Source organism: Ranitomeya imitator, chromosome 6, assembly GCF_032444005.1.
Source record: "Ranitomeya imitator isolate aRanImi1 chromosome 6, aRanImi1.pri, whole genome shotgun sequence".
Lineage (NCBI taxonomy): Eukaryota > Metazoa > Chordata > Amphibia > Anura > Dendrobatidae > Ranitomeya > Ranitomeya imitator.
In genome coordinates, this window is record NC_091287.1 from 551,258,241 (window position 1) to 551,270,706 (window position 12,466).

Below are 12,466 nucleotides of genomic sequence, written 5' to 3' on the forward strand. Positions count from 1 at the left end.
GCGCGACGGAAGGAAAGGGCCGGGGGCGCGACGGAAGGAAAGGGCCGGGGGCGCGACGGAAGGAAAGGGCCGGGGGCGCGACGGAAGGAAAGGGCCGGGGGCGCGACGGAAGGAAAGGGCCGGGGGCGCGACGGAAGGAAAGGGCCGGGGGCGCGACGGAAGGCAGGCAGAAAGGGGCTTGGTGGGACGGAAGGAAGGCAGAAAGGGGTTGGCGGGACGGAAGGAAGGCAGAAAGGGGTTGGCGGGACGGAAGGAAGGCAGAAAGGGGTTGGCAGGATGGAAGGAAGGCATAAACTGGCTTGGCGGGATGGAAGGAAGGCATAAACTGGCTTGGCGGGAAGGAAGGGGCTTGGTGGGATGGAAGGAAGAAACAAGATAATTAAGGAAGCAAAAAAAGGGGAAAAAGAAAGGGAAAGTTGGGGAAGGAACAAAAAGGAAGGGTGAAGAGTGATGAAGTAAGGAATAAGCGTGGAATGGGCAAAGTGAGGAAAATAGGCAAGGAAGTTGGGAAATGAGGGGAAAGAGGCAGGGAAAGGATGGTTAAGTAAAGGCATGAAAATTACAAAAAATAATAATAATAATAATAAAGCGAGAAGGGAAAACACTTACTGCCGAATAAACTGTATGGCATCTTCATACTTCATCCCGCTCTCGATGAGCGCCAGAGCCACCAAGACGGGAGCCCTAAAAAACAAACCAAGAATTACTCATGTGGGGTCTTCATTACCGACTTTTCTTCCCATCTTCATACTCTGCAGTGAATATCTGCTGCCCGTGTGCGGTCGCCCTTTTTGTATCTCAAATTTTGGGAACATAGATATAAATTTCAAGTCTTCCAAATTGCTCCCTGCAGATGGCGGCCAATGTGCTGTGCTGGGTCCTAGAGCCCGTAGTCCAGTTTGGGTCGGAGTCTAAAGAGACTGACAGAGGATCTGACGCCCGAACTCAATTTTCACCTTAAATTCTCTTTTGGACGTTCAGACCCAAGATCTCTACGGGGGCTCAGCGTGACCTTGTGTTCAGTATTCCGGTCTATTTCTATCCTCAGATGTTCTGGCACGGAGCCCGAGAACCGCCGTCCTTTCTATGGCCAAAGTAAAGTGCCGCGCCCCATCGGAGAATCTGTCTGCGGAGTCCGAGATTTGACAAATAGACCCCAAAGGGATCATTCATTATGGGCTCACGCTGATCTCCGGTGCGGCGCGTCTCTGGCTATGGTCCGAATACTGGAGGTTTTGCGGGTCAGTAGATAAGCAGCCCCCATAACAGTATTTGGCAGAGCTCAGATTCTAGGGATGCAGATAGGCGCCAAGCGTCCTCAGAATTCTTGAGGATTTCCACCCAGAACAAGAGACATGTATACAAGAAGGTCTCATTGTGACTATGATTTGCCATCAGCTTGCTGATGGTTTCCACTTCAGACCAGAGTACAGAGCTGCGGTCCTCACCTGCCCAAACCGGCTACGCAGTGCACGGCCACGCAGCAGCCAGGATCTTCACAGAATTTAGATTTGAGCAAGTTCAGCCAATCGTCCACAATCTTGCTGGGAGGCGGCGCGCCATCATCGAAAGGCCAGTCCTACAAAACAAGAATCACCGTTCACCACAAAAAGGAAAAAAAAAAAAAATCAACGACAGCAACACAATACTGTGAGATCTCCTGCTTTCTGTAACCAGTCGGCCGCGCTCTCCCCCCTCTCACAGCATTCACTCTCACAGAAGCTGCATTTCCCTCCTCCTTTCTCCTAATTTGCTTTGTTCTCCTTGGATTTTTTAAAGACTGAAAAAGTTTAACATTTAATCTGCAAGAGAAATTAAAAAGGACAGAAGGAAACTCCCCTAGAAGTTTGTGATGTCGGCTGCGGCAGTTTTGGGTGGGAGATGATGTGGTGTAAAGTGAAGGAATTCACAGGAAATCGGTCTCTCCCGCCGCACAGCTGAGAGCGCAAAATAATGGAAGTGGAGTCTTCCAGGAATAACGCCTCTTACATCCTACAGTCCCAGAAACAATGGGGAACTCTGGAGACTCGAATTATCACCACCAGAGAACACGCGACTTTCTGCAATAGCGGCAGAGGACAGAACAAAGAATCCTCATTACCCTGCAGAAGCTCCCGGCAGGCCGACCCCGGGAAACCAGCTGGCGACTGGCACAAGCCTCCTGGCCAATGCCCTGAGCAGGCAACATGGCCGGCACCACCCAAGATCAAAGGGACTGTCGCTACTGGCAGCTGAGCATCAATCCCGCCAAGAAGAGATGGCTGCGGCGTGGATAAGAGGCTCATTTACTGCAGCGCAATGCTCAGACCAATGGCCTCCAGGAGTCGTCACTGGAGCAGAAGGCTGAGAAGGCAGCAACACAGCCACAGATGTGATGAGCGCTGGAAGATGGCCACCGGAGAATAAGCCAATGATAGGGCAAGGTGCTTGGGCCCTGGCGGACATGGTGCTGGCAGGTGAGACAGGCACAGGAAGGTGGCCACGACCCCCAGCAGACAAGATAATGGCCGGGAAGGTGCTCGAGCCCTCTAGGACAGGTTGGTGGCCATGGTGCTGGAAGGTGAGAAGGTGGCCATAACCCCCACCGACACTACAGGGGGCCAGCCATAACCCCCACCGACACTACAGGGGGCCAGCCATAACCCCCACCGACACTACAGGGCGCCAGCCAACCCTCCACCGGCCAGCGCCAGCCAACCCTCCACCGGCCAGCGCCAGCCATCCCTCCACCGGCCAGCCATGTATGGGGTGCGGGAGATGTCGGGTGCGTGGGATGATGCCTGTGCCGTCCTCGGGGCCTCATTAGTGGAGACCGGCATCAGCGGGAGCTCTCCTATTTATGGTGTCCTGGACACAGGCAAGCGGCTGAGCAGGAGATCAGGGACATTACTGGGATTTCACAGCCCTCATGAGCCATGAAGATCGGGCTCTCTCCCTTTTTCTCTTGAAAGAGTATTTGGGCTTTTTCCGAATATCTGCTGTTCTGGGACAGTCGCCCGGTTCAGAGGACGGCATATGTGGAGGGTTAATAAGCGGCGGAGGCTTTTATAGAGCGAGGCCGCACGACTCTTCCTGGAAGGCTTCTCTGCTGAAGGGCAACAGACTGGAAAATCGCCCATCAGCAAACAGGCGGCACTGCCAAGTATGCCATCCAGGAATCTGCGCAGAGCCTGGCACTGGGCACACGGACACCAGCTGTCACACAGCTTTTCTACAATCCTGCACGGCTAATCTAAGGGACAGATATGGGCCGGTGTCCAATACGGCGGCCATGAGGATACAGGACACGGGGGCCAAACCCTAAGGGTCAAGAAACAAGTGCGGGGGAGTAAAGCTCTGTCCTGGGGGGCAGAAAAAGGGGCACTGGGAGTTCTGCCACATTGATCATCACAAAACAGAAATAACCAAGAAAGCGCAGCCCCGCCGGCGATGAGATTACATAACGGCACGGGGGCCCTCGGGTCACAACACAACGGAGAGTAAAGTTTCCACCGCCTCGTCCTTCAGCTATTTCCAGCTCTTCTAATCAGCGCCGACAAACGGAAAACGCGTTACCTATCAAAGCGCAGAACGCGGGGAGAAAAACAAAAAGCCCAAAATATAAAAAAACATGGAAAATAAAAATAGAAAAAAAAAAAATTAAAAATAAAGGTTTTTTTTAGTACTGATGCAATGTTTCAAAAAAACATTGAAAAAAAAAAAATAAAATTGGAAAAGCAAAAGAACTATAAAAAAAGAAATAGTTACTTCTATATATTTTTATGTACATATTTATATATTAATATAAAAAAGAAATAAAATGGCAAAAGAAAAAAAATAAAGATATACCGTGTATAAAGTAAATAATTATATATGTAAATAAATATATATAAATATTTACTTTATATATATTTTTTGTCTTTTCTTTTGCCATTTTATTTTATTTAATGTTTATTGGATAATATATATATATATATATTTCTGATCTGATCGCTGGCGATAGGTTAGCGGTCTTCGATCTTACCATGACAGTGATGCCGTCTTTCTCCAGGGGGGTCTTGTCGTAGGTCACCTCGCAGACCCTCACCACCGTGGTGGCCCCGTACTTCTTCAGATCCTGGATAAGAGACAGAAAAGCGGACGTCAGACGGTGAAGGAGGCGGCCGGACCTCGCGGAGCACTGTGCCGCCGGTGGGTTTTACGTCTTACTCCTTCCGACAAATGTAGCAGAGCGGCCATTGCTTCCATCTCGAGTGTTACTTACATAGGACTGCACATAATTACGTAGGGGGACGTGAACTCCCGACAATGGCAGCCAGGGATCTACCGGCCCCCAAAACTCCATCACCGCCGATCGCTCGTGATGCACGGGGAGGAAGAGTGCGGCAGCGGTGGTCGGATGGGGCGAACCAGAGCTATTTGCATTCGCAAAACCCAAAAGTCAATACATGCAAATTGAGGATTTCAGCTCCGGAAACGATGACTGGACGGTTTGTTGTTGGGCACAGGGTAAATACGAGCGTCATACATTACATCCATAGGAGGCGCTGGCCGGAGGAAGTCATTAACGACAGGCAGGCGGCGGGATAGGAACAGGGCCGCCGCCGCCGCCATACTCCTCACTCCCCTTCCTGCCACCTTGCGGTCCGGACCTCCTCCTCCTCAGAGGTTCCTGCGCGGCACACAACATGCAGCGACCTACGGGACCTGGACGCTAAAGGCCGGAGCTGCTGGGAGGAAGAAGGGGACCGGATGGACGGCGGGCATTGTTATTTTTCTGCCGCCAACTCTTGGCTGCGCAGGGTTAATCCGGACTGAACACGGCACGATTAATCGCAGAACGTTCTGCCGCGGTCGGATGATTATTCGACCTTTTTTTTGTGCTCTCCAAGTTCAATTTATTTTTAGTCTTCGTCCGTTTAGGTTCCCAAACATCCTATAAAGACGAGCGCCGCGCTTGGAAGGCGTCCACCCCGCGCTCGGCAGCCGCCACAAGAATAGCTCGGTGCGGCCCGCTGCCAAGTCCCTGGCTGCGCACATGGCAAGGAGCGCAGCACTGGAGCTTACGGGATTAACCTGGCACCTTAGCCCAACACTCCGGTTACACCCGAAGCTGCCGCCAAGCTTGCAACTTTGAGTCTGTGCCGACAGCTTACACGCGGCGCTCCTGCCTTTTACAATAAGAGCCGCCGCGTAGTTTTACCGCAGTTTCTAAAAGGGGTAAAAATGACAATTAACTTGCGTAGTGCTGGTAACATGGGAAAAAAAAAGGGGAGCCGGGGGTCCGACGTCCCTAATTCTGGGGCTACAGATGGACTAGTGGAGGGAATCATCAGGGCATGCTGGGATTTGTGGTTGGATGGTGCCGCCATAAGTGACATCAGCCGACGTAATCCCACCGCACAGACAGAATTATCCTCGCAGAATAAGGGGCATCAGACGGAAGGTTTTATTTTCTCTTTTTTAAAAGGTTTGTAGTCGGGTGGTCGATGTCCAACAAACTCTGCATAAAGTACCAATAAATATGAGAAACGTTTCTCCATCTAGGAGCCACTTCTCCCCGTTGCTTCCTGAGCTCAACATTCACTCTGCATCACTGATAAAATCTGTAAGACGGACTCTTCCAGCTCACTGAGGAATCACATTACAGCTGTCGACTAAAACCTATATACAGGGGGGTGAGGGATGAGGAGCAGAGTGACTGTGGTGCTGCTGCTTTCTAGTGTTTTATCCACAGTTACACTGTTCAATACTGCTGTACAATTTCTTCCATGCAGCAGCTTTCTATTGTTTTTCCCACCCCAGCGCTGGATTTACATCTACACTGCTCAGTACTGCTGTACAATTTCTTCCTTGCAGCGTATTTCTATTGTTTTTCCCACCCCAGTGCCGGATTTACATCTACACTGCTCAGTACTGATGTACCATGTCCTCCATGCAGCTGCTTTCTATTGTTTTTTCTCACCCCAGCGCTGGATTTACATCTACACTGCTCAGTACTGGTGTATAATGTCCTCCATGCTGCTGCTTTCTAGCGCTATCGCAAACAAAATCTGCATTCATAGCTACACTGCAGTACAGCGTTTTCCATGCTGCTTTGTAATGTTTTAGGTTATCCTAGAGCTGTAATCACATCTATGTAGCTCAGTACTGTTGCATGTCTTCCATGCTTCTGTTTTCTAGCGTTCTTTCCCATCTGTATTCACAGCTACACTGCTTAATGCTGCTGCACTTTGATACACATCTCAGCACTGCTGTAGAATGTCCTACATATTGCTGAGAAGTGCGCCTGTGTATCCAGCTCCAGAGTAAGAAAAAAAACACACTGCAAACCATCAGCATGGAGTACATTGTAGAGCAGTTATGAGCAGTGTAGATGTGAAGACAGCTCTAGAGGAGAGATAAAACACTAGAAAACAGCAGTATGTAGGACATTCTACAGCAGTGCTGAGGTTTTCTATTGTTGGATTTTCATCTACACTTTCATCCATGCTGCTGCTTTGTAGTGTTTTAGCTCTCCCCAGAGCTGGATTCACAGTTAAACTGCTTAATACTGATGCATAATTTACTCCATGCTGATGGTCTCTACTGTTTTATCTCACTTTTCTAGCGATTTATCTCACCCCACAACTGGATTCATACCTACACTTTCCTCCATGCAGCTGCTTTTTAGTGTTCTCTCCCCAGACCTGGATTCACAGCTACACTGCTTAATACTGATGTATAATGTACTCCATGCTGACGGTCTCTGTTTTATCTCATTTTAGAGCTGGATACACAGGTACACATCTCAATACTGATGTACAATGTCCTACATACTGCTGTTTTCTAGCGTTTTATCTCACCCCACCTCTGGATTCACATCTACACTGTCCTCCATGCTGCAGCATTCTAATGTTTTATCTGTGCTGTGTATGGGAGAACACCATAAACAGATAGACTCCCCCCACTAGCTCAGAGACAACTGAAAAGTGGAGACAGAATCTGCAAAGTTAATGCATGATACAAGTCATAGGTGGCAGGAAAAAATGTTACTGAAACAGGTAGACGTAAACAAGAAAATGTCTCCTAAGGCTCCAACGCCGAATTAATGGAATGTAATTCTTGGTGAAAATGGCGTATACAGGGTGAAACAACAACAAGGTGCGCCCGTCAGCCTTCACTCACCTCTATGAAGGTGTTCATCGTGGCGTTTGTAGGGTTGTGGGTGATCAGGAAGCGCATGTTTTTGTAGCAGACTTCCACTGGAGCCGGGCGATTAATCCGAGCCATGGCGAAACGTTCAAGAGATACAAAGAGGTAAAAACGTACAAAAAAAAAAACCTAACAAATATTGTGCAAAAAATCTTTAAAAAAAAACAACAAAACACCCAAACCAGTAAAGGGGTGGGGAGGTTGTATGGTAACAGCCCGTGTGCAAGGCTCAGGATCAATATCCAAACTTTCCAAAACTTCTTAACACTTAGTTCCCGAGACTTTTCCTTCCGTATAGAAAAAAAAAAAAAATCTTTGTGATGAGTCCTGGCAGCTCAGAGGAAAACAGATGATCCTTGTGGACCAATCACGTTACCCCATCTGGATAAACTGTGAATTTTACAGCCGGGACGGACTGTGCCTGGAGACCAGGGTTCCAGAGACGCAGGAGTCTTCTGCTGGAGGAGAACTGTGCACAGAGGCCTCTAATGGTGTGCGCTGCCCGCGACCCGGCTCCTGAGCAATGGGCAAAGCGTGAAATTCATGCGGAGAGGGGGTGTTGGGCGTGACAGTATTCAAAAGTGTTTTTCAGCAGCTCCATATATCTCCAAAGTCAGAACTGTAAGAGAAATAGAAAAAAAAAAAAAAAAGTTAGGGACGAGGCATGTCCAATATTCACACTTTACAGCAGTCTGGAAAGCGAGAGGTTCAAAAAGGAAGTATGTGCTCTGCTGACATCTAGAGGTCAATATGGACACTGCATGGGATGTATGTGCTCTACTGACATCTATAGGTCAATATAAACACTGCACGGGATGTATGCGCTCTACTGACATCTACAGGTCCATATGGACACTGCACGGGAAGTATGCGCTCTACTGACATCTAGAGGTCAATATGGACACTGCATGGGATGTATGTGCTCTACTGACATCTATAGGTCAATATGGACACTGCACGGGATGTATGCGCTCTACTGACATCTAGAGGTCAATATGGACACTGCACGGGAAGTATGCGCTCTGCTGACATCTACAGGTCCATATGGACACTGCATGGGAAGTATGCGCTCTGCTGACATCTACAGGTCCATATGGACACTGCACGGGATGTATGTGCTCTACTGACATCTATAGGTCAATATAAACACTGCACGGGAAGTATGCGCTCTACTGACATCTAGAGGTCAATATGGACACTGCATGGGATGTATGTGCTCTACTGACATCTATAGGTCAATATGGACACTGCACGGGATGTATGCGCTCTACTGACATCTAGAGGTCAATATGGACACTGCACGGGAAGTATGCGCTCTGCTGACATCTACAGGTCCATATGGACACTGCATGGGAAGTATGCGCTCTGCTGACATCTACAGGTCCATATGGACACTGCACGGGATGTATGTGCTCTACTGACATCTATAGGTCAATATAAACACTGCACGGGAAGTATGCGCTCTACTGACATCTAGAGGTCAATATGGACACTGCACGGGAAGTATGCGCTCTGCTGACATCTAGAGGTCAATATGGACACTGCACAGGAAGTATGCGCTCTGCTGACATCTATAGGTCAATATAAACACTGCACGGGAAGTATGCGCTCTACTGACATCTATAGGTCAATATAAACACTGCACGGGAAGTATGCGCTCTGCTGACATCTACAGGTCAATATGGACACTGCACGGGAAGTATGCGCTCTGCTGACATCTATAGGTCAATATAAACACTGCACTTCTACCTTTTACTGAGCCATTTTTTACTCTTCGTGTCAGTGCCATGATGGCGATGCCAACCTGAAGAGTATTTTTATTTTATATGTACTGTTTAAAAACTAATTCTTTCCGAACACAGACCTTTTCAAAACTCCTGTACATGGCGTACGGCGGCACCATATGGCGGCACAGCAGAGCCAACGTTACACATGAACTCCTCCACGTATGTGGAGAACAGCAGAAACCTTTTCGTTTAATATGTGTGTGTGGGTGCACGTCTCCAGAAGCCAATCCCTCGCTGGTGGCAATAATTAGCACATCCAGAATTAGAAGACATTATGCCAAACATGTATCCATGAGAAGCAGCAATGTATACGGCAGTGACAGCCCTTACCCAGGTGGCACTATATGGCGGCACATTGGATCAAAAAGTAACACATGGACCTCAAACAATGTAGCAAGAATACACGGGCGATGATAAATATCTGGTAGTTTTGCTTCTCCGGGGTTCTGATTATGGCGATAATGTTTCCAAGGTTTCTGTGGTTTTCGCGCCACCAGACTGGCGACTAATTCTCTCTCCTGTTACCGAGCTTATTTTCTCTCGTGTGAATACATCTCTATTTTTTTTATTTCTGAAATTTTTTTTTTTTTTTTGGGGGGGGGGGGGGGGGGAGGAAAGGGGGGAGAGGGGGAAGTGCAAGATGAGCCCATAAAAGAAAGTGAAATGTTATGTTTACGGTACAGGTTAATCAATTTTACAATTTCATGGATTATACCAGGGGCACGGTGACACCAGATAGTTAACATTTACTCTGCCAACAGGTTTTTGCCATCTAATCTAAGAACAGCATGATGTAGGGACAGAGACCCCGATTCCAGCGATGTGTCACTTACTTGGCTGTCTGCTGTAGTTTGGATAAAAATCACTTAGCAGGAGAAGATCACTGGGGGACTAGTAAACCTGCTGCCAGGTAACCTATCCCTGACCCCACAAGTTCACAGATTTTTGCCTATGCACAGTGTACAGAGGAAGCTGCCAATCACTGATGTGGGTGGGGTTATACACAGAAAGCTGCCAATCACTGGCGTGGGCAGGGTTATACACAAAGTCACCAATCACGGGTGTGGGTGGGGTTATACACAAAGCCGCCAGTGTTGTGGGCGGGGTTATACACAGAAAGCCGCCAACTAGTGGTGTGGGTGGGGTTACACATTAATCTGCCAATCATGGGTGTGGGTGGGGTTATCGACATAAAGCTGTCAGTGGTGTGGGCGGGGTTATATACATCGCTGTCATTGGTGTGGGCGGGATTATATACATCACAGTCAATGTTGTGGGCGGGGTAAAACAAAACTCAGAATTCAGATCTGCAGCAGAGAAACCGGTGATCAAAACGGCAGCAAGCAACCTGGAAAGTGACAGCTGGAATCAGGGTCTCTGTCCCTACATCATACAGCGCAGCACAGCCAGCACCCATGTCTCACTATGGGACCTGAGCCGAATACATACTGGGCCCACTGCTTGTGGAGTGGTCACATGGATTGCGGCCATGTTAAGGCTTTCAGTAGCCATGGGAGATCGCTCTGATCATTACTGATAGCCGCAGATGGAGCTCTGTAAAGCACAGCCAGCAGCCACCACGTACGGGACAGGCACAGCCAGCAGCCACCAGTACTGGACGGGCACAGCCAGCAGGCACCACGTACAGGACTGGCACAGCCAGCAGCCACCACGTACGGGACAGGCACAGCCAGCAGCCACCACGTACGGGACGGGCACAGCCAGCAGCCACCACGTACGGGACAGGCACAGCCAGCAGCCACCACGTACGGGACAGGCACAGCCAGCAGCCACCACGTACGGGACGGGCACAGCCAGCAGCCACCAGTACTGGACGGGCACAGCCAGCAGGCACCACGTACAGGACTGGCACAGCCAGCAGGCACCACGTACGGGACGGGCACAGCCAGCAGCCACCACGTACGGGACGGGCACAGCCAGCAGCCACCACGTACGGGACGGGCACAGCCAGCAGCCACCACGTACAGGACTGGCACAGCCAGCAGCCACCACGTACAGGACTGGCACAGCCAGCAGCCACCACGTACGGGACTGGCACAGCCAGCAGGCACCACGTACGGGACTGGCACAGCCAGCAGGCACCACGTACGGGACGGGCACAGCCAGCAGCCACCACGTACGGGACGGGCACAGCCAGCAGCCACCACGTACGGGACGGGCACAGCCAGCAGCCACCACGTACAGGACTGGCACAGCCAGCAGCCACCACGTACAGGACTGGCACAGCCAGCAGCCACCACGTACGGGACTGGCACAGCCAGCAGGCACCACGTACGGGACTGGCACAGCCAGCAGCCACCACGTACAGGACTGGCACAGCCAGCAGGCACCACGTACAGGACGGGCACAGCCAGCAGCCACCACGTACGGGACGGGCACAGCCAGCAGCCACCACGTACAGGACTGGCACAGCCAGCAGCCACCACGTACAGGACAGGCACAGCCAGCAGGCACCACGTACGGGACTGGCACAGCCAGCAGCCACCACGTACAGGACTGGCACAGCCAGCAGGCACCACGTACGGGACGGGCACAGCCAGCAGCCACCACGTACGGGACGGGCACAGCCAGCAGCCACCACGTACAGGACAGGCACAGCCAGCAGGCACCACGTACGGGACTGGCACAGCCAGCAGCCACCACGTACAGGACTGGCACAGCCAGCAGGCACCACGTACGGGACGGGCACAGCCAGCAGCCACCACGTACGGGACGGGCACAGCCAGCAGCCACCACGTACAGGACTGGCACAGCCAGCAGCCACCACGTACGGGACTGGCACAGCCAGCAGCCACCAGTACAGGACTGGCACAGCCAGCAGCCACCACGTACGGGACGGGCACAGCCAGCAGCCACCACGTACGGGGTGGGTTCTCCCCGTGTTTGCGTGGGTTTCCTCTGGGTTCTCCGGTTTCCTTCCACATTCCAAAGACATACTGATAGGGAATTTAGATTGTGAGCCCCATCAGGGACAGTGATGTTAATGTGTGCAAAATGTAAAGCGCTGGAGAATATGTTAGCGCTATATAAAAATAAAGATTATTTATTATTTGTGCGGTTGGGGTTTGCAGCCGGTTCCGGGTTGAGTGTCAGACGGCGGCCTCGGTCGCCCACGGCCTCCTATCCGTGCCTCTATAGTTAGACCCGTAGTGATCACATGGACGCCCCGGGAGGGGGGGGGACACACAGCAGAGCACATGTTTATCTGATGACTGACACCGGAGAACAATAGCAGGAGAGCCCCCGGGTGACGTCACCATTTATGGCCGGCCTCACACAATGGCCCATGCGTCACCGCTGCCATCACTATCGGTCAGTGACCTACATGGGTCGTCATCGCTCGGGGGGCTGCTCAGCAGGGAAGGGCTGGGTCCTCGTGCTACGTGCTGGATTAGGCGGCTCCGCTGTGGGGGTGGGAAGGGGCGAGGACACCACACCTGGTGATCACCACAATAAGAGGGACAGACTGGCCAAACTGGTCACCT

General features: G+C 50.9%; 1 protein-coding gene across 1 annotated transcript in view; it reads right to left on the bottom strand.

Moving 5' to 3' along the window:
- PTP4A3 (protein tyrosine phosphatase 4A3) overlaps window positions 1-12,466 on the bottom strand; it is a 73,756-nt gene that overhangs the window by 1,697 nt on the left and 59,593 nt on the right. The window contains exons 3-6 of the mRNA XM_069731985.1: window positions 7,147-7,792; window positions 4,004-4,096; window positions 1,449-1,579; window positions 610-684 (exon numbers count right to left, since the gene is read on the bottom strand). Of these exons, the coding sequence (XP_069588086.1) occupies window positions 610-684; window positions 1,449-1,579; window positions 4,004-4,096; window positions 7,147-7,251 (404 nt within the window). The 5' untranslated portion in view covers window positions 7,252-7,792. The remainder of the gene's footprint in view (window positions 1-609; window positions 685-1,448; window positions 1,580-4,003; window positions 4,097-7,146; window positions 7,793-12,466) is intronic.